Source organism: Epinephelus moara, chromosome 7 (genome assembly GCF_006386435.1).
Source record: "Epinephelus moara isolate mb chromosome 7, YSFRI_EMoa_1.0, whole genome shotgun sequence".
In the NCBI taxonomy this organism is placed as follows: Eukaryota; Metazoa; Chordata; class Actinopteri; order Perciformes; family Serranidae; genus Epinephelus; species Epinephelus moara.
In genome coordinates, this window is record NC_065512.1 from 24,063,198 (window position 1) to 24,076,387 (window position 13,190).

General features: G+C 40.4%; 1 protein-coding gene across 1 annotated transcript; it reads left to right on the forward strand.

Annotated features, from left to right (window-relative positions):
* The first annotated feature begins 4,697 nt into the window (after positions 1 to 4,697).
* LOC126392856 (tubulin alpha chain-like) lies at positions 4,698 to 12,408 on the forward strand. The gene is made up of 4 exons (XM_050048531.1): positions 4,698 to 4,857; positions 9,774 to 9,996; positions 10,231 to 10,379; positions 11,137 to 12,408. Exons 1-4 carry the CDS (start codon positions 4,855 to 4,857, stop codon positions 12,109 to 12,111), a joined length of 1,350 nt encoding a protein of 449 aa, XP_049904488.1. The 5' UTR covers positions 4,698 to 4,854; the 3' UTR covers positions 12,112 to 12,408.
* Positions 12,409 to 13,190: the final 782 nt, after the last annotated feature.

Here is a 13,190-nt window from a genome sequence, read left to right on the forward strand (position 1 = left end):
TGTTTGGAGATACAACACTATGGCAAACTATGGTTTCTTTATTCACAGATATCATGTGGACTTCCTCCTTGCTGTCATGATATTTATTTCTAACTGCATGCAGTTATTTTCTCCATAAAAAGCAGTGGATGTTAGTGAAAAGTGACAATTAGACAAAGTCTGTTGGTTGTGAACACATTTGTGTAGCCAGGAAGATGATGGTCATATCACACTGTGCACTACCATGCACCCCTATTCATTATAAGCAGGGAGTTTCTCTCCTGAGGCTGTGAGACTCACCCATAACAAATAGGACCATTGATGTCGGTATGATATTCTTTTTAACACAAAGCTCACAAAGCACAATGGAAATATTATGTTAAATTAAAACAATTTGGTTCCACATTAGTGAGCAACACATGTACCTTTTTTACCTTTTTTCTCCAAATCTTTATGACTGGTTCATGATCTGTGAGCTGAAGTATTGCTGTTGTCTTTCATGTGTTATGCCCTAGGTGTTGGCTATGTCCCACTTCCATTGTTTGAGAGTATAAGACTCAACCAACGCCCCACAATTAAGTCCTTTCACTGATAATAATGCAAGTGCTGATAAGACAGAAAGGGACCCAAAGTAGAACAAATAAATGAAATGATGATGGTAATGATGACAATTTGAACATTTTTGAGGTCATGATGAATATGTTGAAAGAACCCAGCAAAATGTTTGCAATTTTATAAAGTGAGCCACATATGCTTTATAACATCATCAATTAGGAGCTTATAATATTAATTTACACAGAAAGCAGGATATGGTGGAAAGGTGACATGAATGCAAAAATGCTTTGCAGGACCCTCTGCACTGGTGGAAAAAAGTGCTCTAAGATGTCAAATGGTCTGTTACACTTTGTTAGTCATTCAGTGACTCATGGTGAAGCAACTACGACCTCTAGCTTTGAAATGGCTGCAGTGACAGCATGATAGTGTGAGGAGGGCTGTTGTTATGGATCAGTTTGCAGGATGTTGGTCCTACCCACAAGATAACTGGCTGTAGGCGTGACCCTTATGTACACATACATACAAGAAGGGCAGTTTGAATTGGGGGAATAGGTAGGATTGGATTTCCATGGGCACCAAAAGATTTAAAATGACAGCAAGGCAACGAAAATGCGAAGAAGTAATGTATTAGAAGATCAAATGGATGTGTATACTGGCATAAATGATGAAAGAAAAAGGGGGATTTGGTGTTTCCCAACACAAGTTTTAAAACTGACAGATTTGAGATGACTTTGAAGTGCCTTTATATCATGATCATGAAAAGAAACTCTGAGACATATTGCTGTGTATGAATTTAACAATCTATGAAGTAAAGCAATTAATTAGGATCAGTTAAAAGAATAAATAAGATTTAATTCTAACAAGACAAAACACTCTTTATCTATTGTCTTAATCTTAGTCATAAGAGTTTGCTGTCTCTGTGTGCACAGATACCATGTGCGCAGTGTGTTTCTATGTGCACAGTGTGTGAACACAGAAACACATGGTTTTGACGTTGGTGCTTTAATGCACTTTGGATTAAGTGTATTGTATTTGTGCAGAAGAGGCTTAAGTGCCACTACCCTGTCTCCAGGGGTAGTATTCTCATGTCTTGCCTGTCACCTAGACGAAAACATAAATGCTTTAAGTCCACTTTAGAACATGGGGTTGTGGTGCACTTCACCATCTTGTGGCTGAAATGAGTATTACAACAACAAATGCTTAGAAAAATTATACTGACCAAACAATTTACCTGCCATTTACTCTTTAATCTTCTCTTGAGAAGTTGCGACCTGAAAGTCAGCAGCAGCCTTTCCTGTGGTTCAGGGCATTCCTGAGACAGAGGCCCAACATGTTAGTATTAATAACACCTTCTCTTACTGTCTTGTCCTGAACACTGCTGTTCCACAGGGATGTTTTCATCTCCTCTCCTGTTCTCCATACATACAAATGAGGTAAAATAGATAATAGATATTGTGATGATGTGGCCTTGGTTGCCTCCCTGCAAGATGTCAATAACCATTCCTGCTCTCAGCACATCGACCACTTTGCCACCTGGTTCGGTGTCAGATTCCCTGACCTTAATGTCAGTAAGACTAAAGAGCTGTGTCTGGGCGATATGATGGGAGTAAGCAGTGTGGGCCTGTCTTCAAGCCTGTTATTACGAAGGGGCAGGAAGTGGAGAAGCTCACCCACATTAAATATCTGGGAACAATTACTGACAATAAACTAACATTTGGGCCCAATGCAGACTATATCTTCAAAAAGGCAAGGCAGCATCTATCTGTCCTCAGGAAATTAAGTTTCAATGCCAGCAAACACACCCTGACCATCATCTACAAGTCACTCACTGAGAGTATTCTGACCTATAACATTGTCCTCTAGTATGAGAACCTCTCAGATAGATAGGAAGAAGCTGACCCAGGTGGTTAACCAGGCTGGCAAGATAACTGGGAACAGTTACAACTCCAGAACCTGTACAACTGGTCCATAACCATAACGGCAAACCAGATCTCTAATAACTGTCTGTTGCCAGAATGCTGAAGGCAAATTTCCATTTCATGTAATGTGATAGACAATAACAGTTTCTAACCTATCTCAAAATCACCCGCCAAAACTTTTTTCCCACAAGACAAACCTTTTTTTCTCCTTAACTTTTTTTTACACACAAAAAAAAGTCATGGCAAAAACCTTTTTTCACCTGTACTTAAAGGTCCAATGTGTAGGATTTTGGAGCATCTATTGGCTGGAATGGCATATAAAATTATTTACAATGCTCTTACTAGTTTATATTCACTTGAAAATAAAAGATGTGTTTTTGTTACCTTAGAATGAACCATTTGTATCTATATAGCGGATCCTCTCCATGGAAGTGTTAAGAGACCTGGATAAAGCACTGCAGGTGGGCCCCGGTTTAGCGCCTTGCTGCATTGAATGGGGATAAAATGATTTATTGTTTCAGCTCTTCAGGACTTCAAAAATGTTATCGGACCAAACTGATCAGATCCCAGTAGTAAAACCAGTCATTTTTGCCAGGGTTATAATGCTCAAAAAATGTATCCACTAATTTACAGGCATCTCTTTTAGAATGTAAGATCATGGGGAAAACTCTTTTTGGGCCCCATGGCATCACGTCATGGACCCAGCCACTGTAATTCCACTTTTGGCCACTATGTAAAATTAGCTTCAAAATCTGGCACTGTCCCTTGGGGCTTGGTCCTTTCCCATAGAGTCTGCCATGTTGTTTCTACAGTAGTCCTGAATGGACAAATCAAACACTGGCTCAAGATAGGATCATTCATATTTTCATGTGACTGCATTTTCGTGTCGGCTATTCTACTTCTCCTACACACTTGGCACATTGGAGAAGTTGCAGTTCTGTAACCTCACCACTAGATGCCACTAAATCCTACACACTAGACCTTTAAGTCATGATAACAATTTGGATCAGTGGCTCCAAACTGGTGGGTCACAGGTCAAAAGTAGGTTGCGGGTGCGTTCTGAATGGACCGCAAGTGACCCGTGAACATGTCAAGTTTGTAAAGAACACACCTAATTTTGAAGTACAGTGATTTTCCGGCACAGAACTTTAATTTTGAAGTGCTGTTTCCTGCTGTAAACAAAGTAACTAATGGACAGCTACTTGACAGAGACAGCAAACTAGCTTAATGTCATGGCCAATGACAACTACAACACTGAATATATTAAACTGTGTGGACCTTAAATGAATGACTAAGGAGAAATCTGGACCCCAGGGCTAGATAAGATTTGGAAAAAGGATCAACAGTTTATTTTCTCCCTTCTCAAGGTTTCCATTGAAGTCATAAATTCAAGATGGGCATAGTTGCAGCGACCCAAGGCCCAAGGAGTTTTGTTGTATAATTTACAGTGACAATAAACTATCTATCTATCTATCTATCTATCTATAAACGCAAGATAGAAAGCAGATTGGATCAGACTTAGAGTATGGATCACCACTTTTTTTTGTACTTGCCTCCCAGGGCATCAAATTAAGTCATAAACACAGGTAAGAAAGCAATTCAGATCAAACACAGAAAACAGATAACCAACTTTTTTCCTCACTTGCCATTCAAGGTATTTTTCTAAGTCATAAACACAGGGGAGGAAAAGCAAATAAGAGCAGATTTAGGAAATGGATCAGTAGATTTTTAAGGTTCGGTCTTGGGCCATCTTATTTATTATTATTATTATTTATTTATTTATTTATTTATTATTATTTTATCTCATACTTGTTTTATCTCATTATATTGCCTTTTAGTCTTTTAGTTTTTAGCTCCAGTGTTTCCTCATGGGGGGCCTCCACACTGAGAGGTGTACCTGGTCTGTAATATTTTTGTTGTATGTTTTTATTCTGTGAAGCACTTTGTGCTGCATTTTTAATGTATGAAAAGTGCTATACAAATAAAGTTTAAGTAAGTAGATGTTTGTCTTTATTTGCCTCTCAGAGCTTCCATAGAACTGATGAAGATAATAATAATAATAATAATAATAATAAGATAATGAATTGATAAAGATAATGATAAAAGTGGGACTCATGGCCTCTCAAACTTTCTGTAATGAATTATATCTGCAAGAACTCAGTGTGTGTTGCAGTACACAAAGTGGCCTGCGCGCCCACAGTGCGCGTCCCTTCCTATGGTCCCGTCACAGAGACAGGTGGGAGTGGTTTGCAGTGGAATAAAGCGTGGCAGCTCCTCACCCACCTGGCAATACTCACTCACTCGCACCACATTGACGGCGGCCGTGAGAAGCTCCTGATTAAAAACCAAAGCCAGCTGCAAGTTGCTTTTCTTTCAAAGCCCATTCTACTAAGAAGCCACAATGGTAAGTGTAGTTTTAGCTGTGTCTGGAGCGAAATTTCCACTCCAAATGTCTGTTTGTGTTTTAAAACTGAGTAAATATTTGTTCCCGCTGGTGCTTTTACATCGTGCGTCAGTGAATCTTAAATGTGCTTGGAAAATGTGTCTGATTGAAGGTGCGATGTGGCAACTGTGCTTCCTCTGAATGAGCCCTGCTGCAGCAGGGACTCTTGTGTCAGAAATAGACTCGATGACTGGCAGTAAAGCAGAGCTGGCTGCTGGCCTGGATGAGCAGGTGGTGATGATCAGTCTACATTTACAGCACATCAGGAGAAGAGATATTAAACATACATAATGATGTTATACAGCCTTGTGTGATTATGTTTTTCAGTATTTATTTTGTCAATAGTCCAGTATTTCTCATTTCAAGTGAAAAGATTCTCTAAAACAATAATTGTATAAAGTTCATAGTGCTTTATCCTAGGCTACTAGCTGGTGAAGTGTTATGCGTCAGTTCAGTCAGGAATTTAGGTGTGTCTCATAGTACATCTGTCAACAAGTCAGCTCAGTTTGAGAGGAGTGTTCCTGCAGGGTAGGACACAGTCTTTTCCCTCCAAATTGTAAAAAGCCACCTAAAGTGTAAGAGTGAGCAGGGCTTCTTTAACTTCAACAGATTGAAAGTTGCTTCCATGCAGTAGAAAGCACATTAAAAAAAAGTAGGAAATAAAAGATTCACAGTAAAATGGGGCTAATGGCAACTACATGCCAAATCCAACAGAGATAACCTCGCAGCCATTGTGAATGGAATGTTACTGGTGAAGCTGATTGTAATCACATTTTGACATGCACCATGGTTAGTCTTATGTCTAAGTAGGAAATGAACTCACACACATACACACACACACCAACCTTTGTGTCCTGTTTGCACAGTGTAGTATAAACACAGCTTGTTAGCACTGTCAGGACTGAGTGCTTATAAAAACCAACTGCTATCATTACCTACTGGGTACACCGCTCGGTATACACGAACTTATCAAATAGTTCTGATCCATTCAGTTCAGTTCCTTTTATTGTTAATGTTATGTTTCTAATATGAAACCTTAAAGCTACACTAAATGCATGCTGTAGAGCTATAAAATAGTTATATAAGTACACCAACAATCATAAGTGAATTCGCACAGCTGTGCCGCTCATTGTGCAAAATGTTTTGTAGAATTGGTACACTGCCTGTAGCACTTCTTTAGCATGACACGTCAGAACACGTCATGCACTGAATTCAAAAGGGAGGCTTACCTTGAGTGCATGAATGTGCTCAGCAGATGTCCTGAGAACCAATCAGCAACTGTATGTTTCCTGTACTTGTGGAACTACTTGTATTGTATGGCCTAGTGGCCTATGGCACTGTTAAACCTTTTGCGTAACTTTTCCATCTTTAGCATGCTTCTTTTTAGCTAGTTTGACCATTTTTCCCGAGAGAATGACAGATGTAAACTAGTAAGGCATTTAGGGCTTATCAGGTTGGAGCACATTGATTGAGTAAGACTGGTGCACCACCACAGGGAAGATCAGAATCAATAGTGTACATCCTTGACCACTGGTATCTACAAATTGTCTGGCACTCTTGATATTGATTCTCCAGCACACCATGCTTTAATATCAGTTTTTTTTGACACATATTCAATGGGAAATTTTGGCCTGAGGTTGGCAAAAGAAGAGAGGTCAAAGGATCATCAACAACAGGCAGATAACACCATGTCAATTCACTTGCTAGATCCAAAGTTGACACTCTGATCTGTGGGTGGCAGATTTTGGGCTGAGGGGGGTCTCTTAAATCATCATGAACCATCCTTGAAGTGCCATATCCTTACTAAATATCACATGAGTCTGGCCTGTAGGCGTCAACACATCCTGGTCTACAATAAGGCGTTGGCTAAGGAATTAAAGATTAAACTAAATAACAAAGCAAAATGAAAAGGCGCACAAAGAATGACTCCATATATCAGCTTAACTCTTGAAGCATGGTTTCATCTGTGTCATAACAAACTAAATACATAGCAGTTTGGGTGTGGACGAGATTTAATTCAATCATTATCCATCCACACCTTGTCTTTATGCTACAGTATGTCTGTTTTCCTGTTATAAGAGGCAGTGTGCACCGGGCCGATGGTATTAAGGGATCTCTGTTCTCATGTCTGCTGACCTGAAAAAGCTTTTAACAAATTGATTGCTCTCTTTATCACGTTCACTTCTCCACCCTCACTCTCTCGATCTATGTGAAGTGTTATTTTTTCAGTTGTAGTCGCCAACAGAACTGGAATCTCAAGTCAGTGTGGGCTCAGACATGCCCTTGTTTACGTCACATACAGACACACCCTGACAGGTTCTTAAGGCAAAGGTCTGGGTTGAGAATAGTTTGTCTTTAGCTGTGAATTGACCATTACGGACTTGTGGTTATGCAAAAAGAAAAAACATTCCAATATTCCAGTAACAGCCTAATTTCAATAGAAAGTATCTGTAGCCTTTACATTTATTATTTCCAGCTTTAACTTTAAATAAAGATGGCAGCAAACTTTGAGCAGATCAGTTATGAAATCCCACCTGACAGTGACCACTATTTTGGTGACTGCCAGTGGATGTTTACTGAAACAGAGAGCCTTTGCTGCTAGGTGTCAGGTTAGTATGAGGAACCGAAAATAGCTGCTGCACAGTGCTCTGCTAACCTGAAAATGCAGGCCACTCTGTGGTGGGTCATCTTTGCTTCAGATAGCTTCTGTTGATACAGTGTTGAATGCAATTTAAAAAAAAAAAAAAAAATCCTCATTGATCAACATGGATTTAGTGAGATTTTACAGACTCTAAAATTATACTGGATAATACTTTAAAACCCTCCAGCCACAGTGTCCCCCAGCCCTCACCCTCTAGCACCTTCCCTCATCTGTCTGTCTGATCACTGAGAAGGGGAAAGTTGGGGGATGGATAAAAATAGCAGCCTGACGTGGAGTAAGGTGGAGATATAGTATGTCAAGGGTAGTCACTGTTGAATAGAGTGGAATAAAGTAATAGGATGATGGGTTATGATGCATTCTTGTGTCTTGCATCTCTTTTGAATTCAAAGATGTACTTGCTTTGCTCTGGTTCATATTGTGAAATGAACATGTGATTTGAATATGTTTATCATTCTGAACTAGGGGTGGGTGATATGGATAACCTATTGTATTATTTTGTTTCTATGGGAAGTCTGTTGACAACTTTTGCGGTAGTATACTAACCAGATAGGAATGTCTTGACTTGGGCTAATCCAGCAACTTAGATACCAACCAAATCAAGGTTGGTCCTTATCCCATTGATTCAAAAATCATTCTTTAATCGAGTATTACCAGAAAGAAGTCAGTCTCATTGATCTGCAACATTGCCAGCAGTGGTCCAATGCTACCAGAAGTGTTAAAGGGACAGGGACCATTGGATAGATGATATGGTAAAATTGCTCATGTTTCGGCACGGGTTGATATGGAAATTTTATGTCACAATTATCCTGGTCAAAATAAATGTGATTCCTCATATTATTCCAATAATCATCAAAATATTTGTTGCCTAATACTCTTAAAATGGCCCTAAAACATACTGGAATCATGTTATTGTGCATTTTGTTAAGCAACATATCGAACATCCATTTTAGTGAGAAACACTGTTTTTAGGAGTCTCTTTTATTGTTTGTTGCCCAGCAGGCTGTTTGGATGTTGCTGGACATATTTACAATTATCACAATAATGAAAATTCACCATAATCAACTAATTGGGTCATAATTTTTTATTTTTTTATTATGACACACGATAGTCGTATATAATCCCATCCCTACTGATGGTTGACTAATTTATTCCATCTCAGGAATCTTGTCACATTGCCCAAATCTGTTCCGAGCCACAGTCAATTGTTTCCAAGTGCAAAGACTACGAATTGACTTTGACTGTAATCTGTCTTTATTTCTCAAATTTAGTTCCAATTTGATTACAATACTAGCAGCGCTTTTATATGTGCTCTGACTCAAGCAACCTGTCTTATTTTAACATAAAGACAACATCAGATAAGTGTGAAATAGCCGAGCATACAAAGTGTAGCCTATTGTCAGTTCATTGCTCACACAATCTGCTTTGTATAACCAAACAGTCATGCCTTTGTGCAAATACTGTAGCAAGAGGCTAATGCAAATACAGAGATACGAGTGTAATGATGTCCTGTGAATCATTTAGATGGCAGTGCCATGATTTAATCTTTATTTTGTAGGTTATCAGAATTGTTGGATAAATGTATTTCAATACTGTTAGGCTTCCTAAATCTTCCAGTGCCTTATTTGGAAACCCTTGAAGATCTTTTTAATGCTGTAATCCCTATTCTTCTCTTTTAACAAACTTATGTTGGCTACTGCTTTCATCAGAGTAAGCAGACACAACACTTGGTAGTCAAAGTATTGTGTGATTTCTTTGGTTGTTCCATCAGTGAGGTCTGTTTATTTGGGTCGTCTTTGTAGCATGAATGTTAACTGCAGTTCTGTGAACTCGACCTCCATTTCAGCTCATGAGTCTCGCTCACAGACTGTCACATGAGACCCAGTGACAGCTGCAGAGAATCTGTTTTGCTTGTTCAACCTTCTTTCCCCCATATGTTTCTTTGCTTCCACCTAGTGGCCAAGTTTCTGAATGATTCCTTTGTATTCCTGCAGCTGTTGTGTGTGTGTGTGTGTGTGTGTGTGTGTGTGCAAAATGTGATCATGATACAATTTGCCATTCATAATATTCTGCAAAGCAAAAATCAATTAGCTCTTAGCTTACTGGAAAAGAACAACACACAGTTGCTGACAGTATGCAAGCCACTTCCCTCCTCTTTATTTCCCCTAGCTCCTTTTCTCTGCCCCCTTTTTTAATGTCTCCTCTTTTTCTCTTCCAGCGTGAATGCATCTCTGTCCATGTAGGCCAGGCTGGTGTCCAGATGGGGAACACCTGCTGGGAGCTCTACTGTCTGGAACACGGCATCCAGCCGGACGGCCACATGCCCAACAGACAGCCCGTGGGAGGCCACGACGACTCCTTCACCACCTTCTTCAGCGAGACTGGGGCTGGGAAATACGTCCCCAGGGCAATCTTGGTTGACCTGGAGCCCACTGTCATTGGTCAGTAGTGTTATATGATGTAGAGCTTGTAATTGTAGATATAAGGAATGAGAAATTTTCAGAAGATGGTAGTATCTTACTTTGTGGTACAGATGCAAGAGAGTTTTCCTGGGAAAATAGCTCCAAGTACGAGGTGTCTTATTGAGCCTTTGAAATGATTTATCCACTAATAGCCCTTTTATATAACAGATGAATTAGTTTTCTCAACTTTTGCTTTTGTTATTCATTTCCCAGATGAGGTGCGCACAGGCACATATCGTCAACTATTTCACCCTGAACAGCTGATCTCAGGAAAAGAAGATGCCGCCAACAACTACGCCCGTGGGCACTACACCATTGGCAAGGAGATCATCGACTCTGTCCTAGACAGAATCCGCAAACTGGTAAGGCACTTTAGCAGTAGTTGTCTGGTTTCAATTTACATTTATACTTGCTTTGTCCTCTAAAGGCCCAGACACTCCAAACCAGTATCACAGAATGAGTGGCAACAGTTGCGTTGCCTCACCTTGCCTTTGTCTCAGCCAAAAAGTTGAACCTAAGCAAGCTGCAAAGACTACAGCCAAAAGCCAACAAGCACTTACGTTCCGCTCCTGTCTGAGAGGACATGACTGTCCACACCAGCAGGCAGTGGTAATCTGTATTTGTCATCAAAAAGGGAAACCGGAAGACTTGTAGGATGGATTCAAGATGCTAGTTACCCAGTTAGCACATGATATTTACTGTATGCTAGCAAACAATAACACAAACAACTATGAGAATGTTCTGCGACAGAGCTCAATGGCTAGAAAAATAATCTTACTTGAAGGTTGTTTTGCCCTTGTGCAATCTTGACTTCAGTAATTAGTTTGCTTTTCTTAGTTCCGATTCAACAGTCTGCCAAAAACAGGAACTAGGGCGACAGTTGCTCCCTGATGACCCGACATTAACCAGTGGCCAACCATCGGCTTGGTGTGTCGGGGCCCTAACAGGGCTCCATATAATTAACTGCTCATTTCCATGAATCCATGCACTGAATTTTATGAACTTTTATTTTATGATCATGCACATCAGACATCCGAGAAAGACCTTAAGCATGAATACAGATCATGTAGTGTAATACTGTTTTTCCCAGTCTTTCTAATTGTTTCTTTGTATCTGTAGGCAGATCAGTGCACAGGTCTCCAAGGCTTCCTGGTCTTCCACTCCTTTGGTGGCGGCACTGGCTCAGGCTTCACCTCCCTGCTGATGGAGAGACTCTCAGTTGACTTTGGCAAAAAGTCTAAGCTTGAGTTTGCCATCTACCCAGCCCCCCAGGTCTCCACCGCAGTGGTGGAGCCTTACAACTCCATCCTGACCACCCACACCACCCTGGAGCACTCCGACTGTGCCTTCATGGTGGACAACGAGGCCATCTATGACATCTGCCGCAGGAACCTCGATATTGAACGGCCTTCATACACCAACCTGAACAGGCTCATCAGCCAGATTGTATCTTCAATCACAGCCTCACTTCGCTTTGATGGAGCCCTGAATGTTGACCTGACAGAGTTCCAGACCAACTTGGTGCCCTACCCTCGTATCCACTTCCCTCTGGCCACCTATGCCCCGGTCATCTCTGCAGAGAAAGCCTACCACGAGCAGCTGTCAGTTGCTGAGATCACAAATGCCTGCTTTGAACCAGCCAATCAGATGGTGAAGTGTGATCCTCGTCATGGTAAATACATGGCCTGCTGTCTGCTGTACCGTGGTGATGTGGTCCCCAAAGATGTCAACACCGCCATCGCTGCCATCAAAACCAAGCGCACCATCCAGTTTGTGGACTGGTGCCCCACTGGCTTCAAGGTGGGCATCAACTACCAGCCTCCAACAGTGGTTCCTGGAGGAGACTTGGCCAAGGTGCAGAGGGCTGTGTGCATGCTGAGTAACACCACAGCCATCGCTGAGGCCTGGGCCCGTCTCGACCACAAGTTTGACCTCATGTACGCCAAGAGAGCCTTTGTCCACTGGTATGTTGGGGAGGGCATGGAGGAGGGAGAGTTCTCAGAGGCTAGAGAAGACATGGCTGCCCTGGAGAAGGATTATGAAGAGGTCGGGATCGACTCCTTTGAGGAGGATGAGGAAGGAGAGGAATATTAGACGGGCCTAGCAAGCGGTTGCCAATGATTTTCAGGGGTAAAACTAGTCTATTTTTTAAATAGACCATATTTAAGAAATAGAACAAATTTTGCATATTTGTTTCAAATTTAAATTAAAAATGTACGTACCTGTAAAGGTTCTTTGTTGTACCATAAGAGTTATTAGGTACTGTAGTGTTTTTGTTGGTTTATACCTGTTTAATAAAAATTTGTTTTATCAGAAAGACAGAGTATTGCAATAATCAGATTTTTATAAGTTTGAAACCTTTGTCGTTGCTCAATAAATCCATCCTCCAAACATATTGCCTCTTTTTTTTACTTCCATTTCTGTAAGTCATTAAACATTTTTATAAAGGTTTTACTGATAAATGATCATATACTTGTATCATATTTTGCACCCACTAAAATTCAGTATTTATTTATGTTCAGTGTTTTGTGTCATTGCTGAATGTTGTAGTTTTACAGCTCAGCCACTAGAGGTCAGTAAAATCCAGCTTATTGAGACACTTCTACTGAGTAGGAACTATTTTGGACTCAGTGGCGTAAGGAAGTTACGGCAGGCCGTAGTGCACATTATTAAGACAGGCCTTAGTGCACACTATAATGCATGTATTGTCTTGACACATTTAGAGATTTGACTTTAGACATCATCATATATATCTTACTCAGCAGTCAAAGGACGATGTGTAATGCTTAGAACTACATTTAGGGAGACAAAGCCTCTGCCCTGATGGAAGCATCTGAAACTCTGAGACCTGATTCTATCCAACTAAATAGCATTTTTTTATTGATTTTTATAGCTTGTATAGAAAAAGTATATAATTTTGTTTAAGATAGCTACTGACTATTTAATAAAAAAAGATAGAACACCATAAAATAGATGGGTTTGCCTTTCTGAGGACTGTCTGTTTTTAAATTAATATTCTTAATTTAATCATTTATCTTTGAACACAGGTATATTTCCAAGGTGGCAATCTGAATCATTTGCAAGGGCCCGCTCTCTCCACGGGCCCCTCCACCCCAGTGTAATAGAACTGTCTATATAAACATACGCCCCTGCATTATACATAGGTTACATTA